General features: G+C 31.5%; 1 protein-coding gene and 1 long non-coding RNA gene across 3 annotated transcripts; both read left to right on the forward strand.

Annotated features, from left to right (window-relative positions):
• Nucleotides 1–815: 815 nt before the first annotated feature.
• Nucleotides 816–5,142, forward strand: LOC133783419 (subtilisin-like protease SBT5.4). The gene is made up of 11 exons (XM_062223046.1): nucleotides 816–926; nucleotides 1,029–1,138; nucleotides 1,323–1,420; nucleotides 1,509–1,676; nucleotides 1,880–1,991; nucleotides 2,335–2,908; nucleotides 2,992–3,050; nucleotides 3,214–3,462; nucleotides 3,565–3,679; nucleotides 3,763–3,976; nucleotides 4,481–5,142. Exons 1-11 carry the CDS (start codon nucleotides 831–833, stop codon nucleotides 5,017–5,019), a joined length of 2,334 nt encoding a protein of 777 aa, XP_062079030.1. The 5' UTR covers nucleotides 816–830; the 3' UTR covers nucleotides 5,020–5,142.
• A 650-nt stretch (nucleotides 5,143–5,792) lies between these two features.
• On the forward strand, nucleotides 5,793–8,265 carry LOC133783422 (uncharacterized). 2 transcript variants are annotated; one of them, XR_009870885.1, is made up of 3 exons: nucleotides 5,793–5,969; nucleotides 6,895–6,964; nucleotides 7,748–8,265. It is a non-coding gene; the product is annotated as an uncharacterized LOC133783422 (long non-coding RNA). The 2 variants fall into 2 exon arrangements; XR_009870884.1 differs by lacking the exon at nucleotides 5,793–5,969 and adding an exon at nucleotides 5,977–6,729.
• Nucleotides 8,266–11,353: the final 3,088 nt, after the last annotated feature.

An 11,353-nucleotide genomic window follows, 5' to 3' on the forward strand; every position in this document is an offset into this window, starting at 1 on the left:
AACAATTTATTAATATAACATAAAACTCTTTTTTTTTTTCAGGCCAAGAAAAAAAGAAGATATACATACAATACACACAATATCAATTCTGTTGTATTTTAAATTAAAGGAAGAAAAAATGAATTTGTAATTCCCAATCAAGTGGTGAATTATAAAAGCAATAAATTTTTTTATCACATTAATACAATATTCTGAATATTTTTTTTCTTTTACCTCGTTCATCGGAAAGATAGGGACATCTAAAGTGACAAGGAATCCTATTAATTTACTTAGTCAATAATAGAAGTAAGAGTAATGTAGGACCTTCTTTCGATTACAAGTAGTGATGCACATGAGGCAGAGAATTGGCGGGAAGTGCTCCCCCGTCCCTGTCCTCATTTATATTTTTAATCCTGTCTCCGCCTTATGCCCTCTTATTTCTTGTCGAAGGCGAGGTGGGGTATCCTTTATTGAGGCGGGGAATCCCCACATAAAATCTTATTTATTTAAAAAATAAATTTTAAAATAAAAATAGTAAATTATATGTAAATTAAAATATTACACAATATTTATTATTTAAAATATTAAACATTATTCAAAATAAAATTTAAAATATTAAAAAAATTACTACTATACTATAATAACACATAAAAATATATATAAAATACATATATATATATATTATAAAAATGTATAAAAATTACAACAAGTCCTGTCAGAACGGAGAGTGCTAAGATGCAAAATATGCATCTCTAATTACAAGATGCAAAATATGTAATTTTCTTATCTATAAATATGGAAAAACTATGGCAGCCTACTCTCCAATTCCATCTATGCTTTAAAGAAAAACTATGGCCCCACAATGTAGTAGTGTTGTTTCATCTTCTCTTCTCTCAATATTTCTTATTTTCATTTTGCTTCAATCACCGGTGGAAGCCCTTAAAAAGGCAGGCATATAAGTATATACAAATATGCATTTTTATATATATACATATATATTTTCATTTTGCTTCTATTTTCTGAAGTTTTTCTTATATGTATATATGCAGCCTTATATTGTCTACTTGGGAACACATTCACATGGTGTGAACCCTTCCTCAGAAGATCTTGAAAGGGCCACAAATTCTCATTACAGCCTTCTTGGATCATACTTAGGAAGGTAATAATTAATAATTCAATCTCATACATTATTTTATTTTATTTTTAATTTTAATAATGTAAATGAGGCGGGTTTTCCTCACCATTCCTGAAAAAGATTTTCAGGCGAGTCTAGGCAAACACAAATAATTTTTTTTTTTTATCTAATTGGATTCTTTCTTAATAAATGCATAATTCTTGTGCAGTGAGGAAAAAGCAAAAGATGCAATCTTTTACTCTTATAATAGACATATTAATGGATTTGCTGCAATTCTTGATGAGACAGAAGTTGCAGAGATTCAAAGTAAGCTTTTTTTTTACTCAATGTGATGCAAAATATATGAACTCTATTGTTTTGTTGTATATCTAATAATATTAATTATTACATATAGAGCATCCAGATGTGGTATCAGTTTTCTTGAGCAAAGGAAAGAAATTCCACACAACTCATTCATGGGAATTTCTTAGATTGGAAAAAAATGGTGGTGCTGTCTCTTATCAATCAATTTGGAACAAAGCTAGATTCGGTGAAGATGTAATTATTGCAAACTTGGATAGTGGTAAATATTTACTAATTTAAATATTGATGCTTCATTAACTCATTATCAAATAAGCTATAGCCACTGATAGATCATCTCACTAACTAACTCTTATACATATTATATATAATGATTTATATATATATATATATAAATATATGTAGTAATAGATGAGTATAGTGTTGTGTTTTTTAAGGGTAGTAAAGTAAATGTTGGTTTGGTAGGTGTTTGGCCTGAATCTAAGAGCTTTCATGAGTTTGAAGGAATTGGACCTATTCCATCAAAGTGGCATGGAGGTTGTCAACCAGTCATCAAAGATAAAGTCTACTGTAATAGGTTGGTCCACAATTTTTTTTTTATATATATATATATGGTTGAATGAAAAATAAAATAAAAAGAAAACTCAATATTTTTACTTTGCTGTAGTTATATACTTATTTTTTGTGACAAAAATATACAATGTTACCAAACTAGTGATTATGTTACTATCTCAACCGTTTTTCTTTATTAATTACTGACTTGCACGAGTCAGTCAGGACACGTGCTAGTACCTCTAAATGGTGAGATTTAAATCTTTCTCTTCCCAATGAAGAGGTGAATGAGCCAAATTTAAATTTCTAAACATGTCACTGTACATTTTTTAAATTAAATAATCTCTTCTCTGTTTTCCAATCTCTAGGAAGCTAATAGGAGCAAAGTACTTTAGCAAGGGCTATATGGCACTTCTAAAGACTCTCAACACTTCTTCTCTTCAAACTTATATACGCAAGGCAAACTTTTTCACCAGTCGAGACTTTAATGGGCATGGGACTCATACTCTTTCCACGGCTGGTGGTAGTTTCGTCTTTGGAGCAAATGTGCTCGGCAATGGGAATGGCACAGCCAAGGGTGGATCCCCCAAAGCCCGTGTCGCCGCTTACAAGATTGGTGGTTGGCTGCAAACTGAAGATGCACCTGCTTACACCGATGCTGATGTTATGGCTGGCTTTGATGCTGCAATAAGTGATGGTGTGGACATAATCTCGGCCTCTATTGGTAGTGATCACCCGATTGAGTTTTATGAAGATGTGATTTCAATAGGGAGTTTTCATGCCGTTATGAATAACATTGTTGTGGTTGCCTCGGCTGGCAACGAAGGACATGATCCAAAGACTGTAACTAATGCATCACCATGGACCATAACCGTGGCAGCTAGCACAGTCGACCGTGAGTTCAGCAGTTATGTATCTCTTGGCAATAAAAAACACCTTGAGGTACGTAAAACGCCCTGAAGTATCTCAAACTTTTGATATGAAAACAAATATAATTAAGTGTTCATTTTTTGATATAATCACAGGGAGCAAGTCTTTCTTCACGCGGCTTGCCATCTCAAAAGTTTTATCCATTGACCTATGGGTTAGTATAAAAAATAAGAGTAATAATACGTGCACCTAAAATATACACTCAAACATTACACACAGTGATGTGGCAGTTTAGCCTAGCCAATCACATTTATAAAAACATCACCCACTGTTTTAAAAAGTAGTGACACGTCACTGTATGTTTATGTGTTTTCCAGGGAGTTCTGCAAGCCTAAAAGCCTAAATCCAAAGAATGTAAATGGGACTATTTTGGTTTGTTATGTTGGGGATGAGACTTCAAAACTTGAAAAGGGCCACCAAGCATTTCTTGCAGGTGCTGTTGGAATGATTCTAGTTAATCATCCCTTAATTGGGAATGAAACATATCCTGAGGCTCATGTGCTCCCTGCATCTCATCTCAATGCTATTCAAGGAAATTTAGTGATTGAATACCTCAAAACTACCAAGTACAAACAAATAACCTCAAAAGCTTTATTTCTTTGTAGATTTTATATCAAAGACAATAAATTTAATTTGACATAATAATTATGATACTTTTGTGATTCTAGGGCTCCCATGGCTTACATGACTCGACCAAAAACTGGAGTTGGAGTTAAGCCAGCTCCAGCCATGGCTTCATTCTCATCGAGAGGACCTAATGTTATTCAGCCAGCTGTGCTTAAGGTCTACTTTGAAAATTTTCTTATTTAGATTTTACTATTTTTGTATAAAGAAATGTTAACCAATTTTCTCCATTGCACATACAGCCGGATATCACAGCACCAGGAGTCTATATTATTGCTGCATATAGTGGAGCTGTTGGACCAACTGATGAAATATTTGATAAGCGTCGAGTCCAATTCAACACAATTTCAGGTACTTCAATGTCATGCCCTCATGTTTCTGGGATCGTTGGCCTTCTCAAAACTCTTCATCCAGATTGGAGTCCAGCTGCAATTCATTCAGCTATAATGACAACAGGTATATTTATTCACATATGCCCAAATATAATGGATAATTTTTATATAGGAGTTTCACTTTAAGTCCTACCGGTGGGGCTCAGTGTTATCGACTCTTGAACAGTTTTCGGCAAATTTTTTTTTTTTATGACCGTGTATATTGTAGTTGTTTAGAGCTTCCTGCAATTTATTCAGAAAATTCTGAATAGTTTACAGTACCAAAAACTAGGTTCAAATATGTTTTCCACGCGTATAAAAAAAAATTAGTTACGCGTGCAATAATATGTTTGAACTTAGTTTTCGGTACTGTAAATAATTTGGATTTTTCTATAAATTTATAGGATACTCTAAATAGCTACAATATACGCGGCAAAAAAAAAATCGCGCCAAAAACTGTTCAAAGGTCGAGAACACTGAGAGCTCCATCGGTAGGACTCAAAGTGATGCTAATCTATATATATATATATGAATATTTGACAAATACTGGTATTATTCTTTACTTCTCATCGAGCTAATCTATTTGCAGCAAGAGTTAGAGATAACAACAATGAACCGATGTTGGATTGGAACATGAAAAAAGCAACACCCTTTGAATATGGTTCAGGCCACATTCAACCAAACCGAGCTATGGATCCTGGACTTGTGTATGAAAGAACTATTGACGATTACATGAACTTTTTATGTGCCCATGGCTACAATGAAACAATGCTTAAGAAATTTTATAAGAAACCGTATAAATGTCCCAAATCATTCACTCTAGGAAATTTCAACTACCCTTCCATTACAGTTACAGATCTAAGTTCACAATCAACAACAATCATTACTAGAAAAGTTAAGAATGTTGGCGCACCAGGCACCTACAAAGCATATGTGAGAGCCCCAGCTGGAGTTTCTGTTTATGTTAAGCCCACAACATTAGAATTTAGCAAAATTGGTGAAGAAAAGAAATTCGAGATTATTTTGAAGCCAAAAATTGTTGGACAACCTAAAGATTATGTGTTTGGACAATTGAAATGGACAGACGGGAAGCGCTATGTTAGGAGTCCTATAGTAGTCAAGTGCTAAAAGGAGTCAGAAATTAGTATGGCAGATTAAAATGTAAAATATTTATTTTATTCAAGCACATTCATCGAGAAAGTATGTATGCATTGTCATATGAATTTAGTATTTGGACCATTTGTTTTGTTCCATTATGTGTTTGGACCATTCACTACTACAAAATACTATTTGGGATACTTTTTTAGGACATGCATATAAATGCAAGTCCTTAAAAATATTTATGGAGTTTTTAGGACACTCATTGAGAGTCCTGAAAAAATATAATATAGGACTCGCAATGAGTGTCCTAAAAAAATATGCGAGTCCTAAAAAAAGCTGGGCTAAAAAATGAGTGTTTTACTTAACAATTTTAAGAACTTGTTTTGGGAGTCCTTAATACTCTTTAAGGACTCACTTTGCGAGTCCTAAAAACACCTTGGCACTCTTTAAGGACTCACTTTGCGAGTCCTAAAAACACCTTGACTAAAAAATTAGTAATTGTGACTTTTTAAGACTAGCTTTGCGAGTCCTAAAAGAGTATTAAAAACTCTCAAAATATAAGGTCAAAATACACATTTTGGCATTTATTTTAGTCACACACAAAATATTTTTAATTTAAATAAAAAAAATTATGTTAACTAAAATAGAATTTATATATTAGAAATCTAATCCCTAATATACCACTAATGGATTGTAGCCGCAGACCCTCACCCTCACTCTCGATCTCTCCGTCGACGCACCCCTCACCCTCACCCTCACCCTCACCCTCACTCTCGATCTCTCCGTCGACGCACCCCTCACCCTCACCCTCACTCTCACTCTCGATTTCTCTGTCGCCGCACCCTCACCCTCCCTCTCGATCTCTCCGTCGCCGCCTCTACCTCAGCCAGCCGATTGTAGCCGCACCGCCACCGTCGCCGACCGAATAGCACAGGCAGAAGGGACGATTCGCACAGACCGAAGAGCATAGGCAGAAGGTATTAATCAATAATAATTTCCATTGCCAATAATAATAATAAAAAGGAAAAAAAATCAACCTAAGTTCTTGATATCTAAGCCAAGTGGAGTTGTTCAATATTAGTAGAAATGATGAAAATGAAAGAAAAATCAAGTCTGTCAACTTTTATTTTCTCATTTCTTTCTGGATATGATGCATGCTGGTTAATTGTATTTATGTATTTACATATTTTATAAAGATCATTGAGTCATTGCCTCGTTTGTTTGAACTTTGAACCATATTATTTTAGTTTGTGATTTCATTCTATTGTAGATTGTGTGTATCTGGGTCTGGTTTTTCTGACCAATTTGAGTGTTGTTGATTTGTCTGGATTTTTTTGTACATATGTTTTTTTTTCTGTTCATTGGGTGATATCAAATAAAAGAAAGCTCGTGATTTTATTTTATTGTTCATTGGGGTGTATCATGGGATCCGTTTATTTCATTTTTTTTTGTTTTTCTGATGCATTCTTTCTGCCTGACCATTCAAGTAACGAAAATAGCATTTATAATTTATTCCATTGTTTGAAGAAGTTTAAATATATTTGCGTAAATTGGTAAGCAATGAATAAATTTTGCAACTTCAGAAAGTAGACCAATGTTATTCAGATTATATATATATATATTCATATAAATGGGGTGATAGTCTATAAAATCCGAGCTCACTGTGCAAGCTGAGCCAATCATGGACCCTTATGGCCCTTCTATAGTTGATGAAAATTTGGAAGCTATAGTGGTCAGGTTAGTTTTGGATTAACTTCTTTTTTGGGACATTTCATTGAAATTTATACATGATGATAAGTATTATGATTTGGCCATCAAACTGGTTTTTCAAGTGGATTAGTTTAATTTTGTTTGATTAATGAGCCAGAAGAAGAAAAGTTTGACTGATTTTGGTTATGGCAGTAAGGAGACTTTACCAGGTGGAGTTTCAGTCAATAAAAAGAGAGTTGAAAAAGGGCTTTCACAACTAAAGGTTTTCACTTTGTTTCTTTCTACTCTCTTCTGATTTTGGATTATCAAACCCAGTTTTAGATATTATTCAATTATGGAAGTTTATGGAACTAATAATAAACTATATTATATAATATAATCTCTTATACTATAACAAGCTCCCCTTTCTCCTTCCAGCAAGAGATGTTGGTCTCATTCTCACTTTCGTCTTGAGTAGTCTTTTATTTGTCTTTGGAAAGCAATTAATGTATGTATGCTAATATATAATATATTAAAAGGTACACGTGAGGATATATAATGATAACTTCCATGTCTAATTTCAGTAGCTCTAGTAATTAATCTCCAAAAAGGCCCGTCGGCAACATCATTCAATTCCTGTTATGTATAATTCATCCCAATAAGGTTAATTAATTTCTCAATATAGATATATATATATATATATATATGTTTGCATAGCATGTTATATAGCTTGGTTCTTAGCAAAAATGGCATATATATGCATGCCTCTGCCCCTTGTGGTATTGAGGGTAATCAAATACTATCGATCAGATCATCACACTCTTCTTTTTATAGATTATTGAGTAGAACATCATCTATACCACTCATTAATATTAGTTTATGTAGCTATATATAGTTAATTAATTAGGAGACTCTAGCTATACATGATATGTTTCTTGAATTCGGTTTGTCTTGTTCATGCAGCTTCTAATTGATGGTAACTTATTATTACAGTAACATAATTGCTGGTCCCTTTTGTGTGTTTATAATTTGTTTTTGTTTGCATATTGTAATGTGGTGCTGACAGCTTAAAACAATGGCCATGAGTACTTATCCCCAAAAAAATCAGAGCTCTATCTCGCCGTTCTCCTGACTCCGCTACTCTCTCCATCTTGCTGTCATCTCTTGGTTTTTCGAGGTACTCTTGCTCGTCTTTGGTGTGTGTGGCGTCGTCTCCGGTGGTGGCTGTTCTCTCATCTTGTTAAAGGTTTGGCTGTTCTTGGACTTAGTGTTACAAATAGCATTTGTTTATACTATGTACATTTGCTTTTGTTGATTTGTTTATACTATCTAGTATTTTACAAATTTTTAGTAACGTACTTTATTAGAATATATAAAGCTGCTAATGTTTCCATTTGCACAAGTGTGGAGGTTGTGCAACTATTGAAATTGGTTTTGCAGCTTTTGAATTTCAAAGCTGGGATGATTAGTTTTTATCTATTTAAAATAGTATAGATTTGTTAAGGATTAATATATATGTAATCACTGTAACTTTGTGATTTGGAGAGGGCTATACAAGGGTCTCGTTATTAGAACTTGAGAATTTCTTTTTTTGATATTCTTTACATTTTAGTCAAATTTGCTTTACTTGATAGGAAACATTGGGGGGAACTATGGTATATGAGTGGTTGAAATGACCATGGTAATAATATTTTTGGCTATGTAAGTTGGGCATTTGGTTTTGTACATAATAAAACAGTCGTACACTCGTTGATTTACTTACTGACCTCACATGAAGCTTGTAGAGTAGTCTCTGAAAGTTATTTTGTACAGGCATATTTTGTTCTTTTGTTTCTGAGCTGATATTTGATCATTTTTATGTCTTTTGTAGGGCCTAATTTGAAGTAATTTGGATAAATTTTTTAGTTTTGTTCTCTTAGTTTTGAAGTAAGCACAACATATGAATTGAGATATATGGAAACTAGTGATTTTCTGCTAATTATAGCCATTGCAACTTGCAAAGCTATTGAGTGTTGAAAATTTTGACTTAATTACTTGTGCTAATACAATGTTGCCTACAAAATAATCAGACAACTCTGGAATGAACTCTTTTTCCTTGGATACATATTTGAAACCAAGTATGCCTCTCTTTCCCTCCACATATTGAAAGAGGTTTATTAGTCACTCCATTGGGACTAGGAGGGAGGTGTTTATGAGAGAACATATAGTTTTATGGTGTCACACATGTATTAGTAGTTAAAGAACGAAAAGCTTTTGTTGATAGATTTTTTTTTACACTCCAAAAACTAAATGACTTATTTTTTTTTATTGCTTGGGAAACCCCATGTATGTTTGTTTCATTTTTCAGTAAAGAATATAGTGAAGTAACTGCTTTATATCATGATTATTAACTATTGAATTAGGCTAGAAACTGTTGAAAATATGATTTAAAATATTTAGCATCCAAGAGGATGTAATAGTGTAGTATTTGTTCTATATTGATATTTGAACGGCTGTAGGTAGCAATTGAGGTCATGAAAAGGTAGCCATCATCATAGAGATTGCCTAGCTTTTAGCAAAAAGAATATAACACTAGTTAAAAGATGGGACTAGGAAAGTTTGATGAAATTTTTATGCTATATAACCTTTTATAGGATAAGATCTTTGGCAGGCAATTAATTAAATGTATTGTTTTGTAAAAAGGTTTTGGATAATAAGTTGAGGGCAATATGATTCTTTTGAGAAGAATCTGAATTACTTGAGATTTTGGCACTAAATAGATCCATGCATTATTGGTGAAATACAACTATATTTTTAGTTCTATATCTTATATTAATTTTCCATTTCTAAGTATGCTTTCTTCTCCTGATATTTTAATTATATGACAAAGGATACTGGCTAATCGAGAGTCTGCTGCTCGCTCAAAGGAGAGGAAAGCTCGCTATAAACAGGAACTTGTACGAAAATTTGACTCTTCAAACAGAAGCTACATCTGTATCTACCCAACTCACACTCTTTCAGACTCTTCAAACATTGGTAGTTGAAGTTTTTAGAATTTTACTAACTTTGTTGTAAATATTTAGAATATATTTCGCTAACTTTGTATACATTTCTTGTTTAATATTTGGTGATGATAGAATTTGACTGTAGTATAAACTATGTAATATGATTTTGTAAGCCGAGTAGATTAAATATTGAAATTATATTTTTGAGTAATTAATAAAAAATTAATTTTTTTGTATTTTCTTTTGAAAATTTTAAAAATCTAACATATATAATACATTAGGGACTCTCAAAGAGATACATATATTTTTTAAATCAAAATGAATATTGTAGCTATATTTTTTTTTTTAAAAAAATTTACTTTTAAGGACATGCAAAGCGAGTCCTAAAATCTTTATTTAAAGACACTCAACGAGATCTTTTAGGACTCGCAACGCGAGTCCTAAAAAATTACTTAAAGGCACTTAACCTGATTTTTTAGGACTCGCAATGCGAGTCCTAAAAACATTCTTTTAGGACTCACAACGCGAGTCCTAAAAACTTACTTAAAGACACTCAACGGGAGTTTTTAGGACTCTCAATGCGAGTCCTAAAAACAATTTTTTAGGACTCGCGTTGCGAGTCCTAAAAAATCTTAGTTTTTAAGGCTCTCAAATAGAAGACTCGCGCCCCGCGAGTCCTAAAAATTATTTTAGGATTCACAATGCTAGTCCTAAAAAGTCTTTTTTGTAGTAGTGATTTATTTTGACAAATTACTTTTTAAACCTTATATTTTGTAAAATTGTTAAAATAGAATTCTAAACCCGATTTTGGTCAATGATTTCTCAACTAAAATTACAAATAATTTACTAAACTAATAATTCAGAACAAAAATAAAATCATTCTGCTTAAAAACTGTGTTGTTATATTCAATTTTTTCTTTATTAAAATTGAGTTTATGGTTCTATTTTAACCATTTTACAAAACATAAGGTCCAAAAAGTAATTTATCAAAACACACTGTCCAAACAGATAATGAGACAAAACACAGTTTCTAAAAAAATATAAATCCTATAATTATTCAGAATATTCATTAATAGAAATTCCAAGAATATAATTGGAGTTATTTAATTAATGTGATCAAATAGTATTCGAAATATATCTAACTGTTGTCTCAGGTTGTTGGATTGAGATTCCTTGTTATTGTACTATCAAACAATTTGTTGGAGTTTTACATTGGCCTTATATCAGTACTAGATATAAGTAATTCAATTCGTTTAATTTTATTTATAGGATTTATTAATTATTTTTATTAAATTTGTATTATAATCATATAAATTTCAAATAAATAAATAATATTATATATAAAATATTGACATAAACATATTAAATGAAAAATAAAATCAAAATATTGTTTATGATTTTTTTTAAATATATATAATATGATAATATTTTTAAACATGATCATTTTTATAATAAAAATAAAAATGATGTATTATATATTATTATTATGATATTTTATAATATTTAAATTATATTAATAATATTTAAATATATTAATATTATATAATATTATTTAAATTATATTATTATAATTATTAAATATCTAGTTTTGTATTATATATTAATATAATAATGATATTTTATAATATTTTTTAATTTATATTAATATAATTAATAAAAATCTATTTTTAGTTAGTTTTAAAGGTATA

Source organism: Humulus lupulus, chromosome 6 (assembly GCF_963169125.1).
Source record: "Humulus lupulus chromosome 6, drHumLupu1.1, whole genome shotgun sequence".
Lineage (NCBI taxonomy): Eukaryota > Viridiplantae > Streptophyta > Magnoliopsida > Rosales > Cannabaceae > Humulus > Humulus lupulus.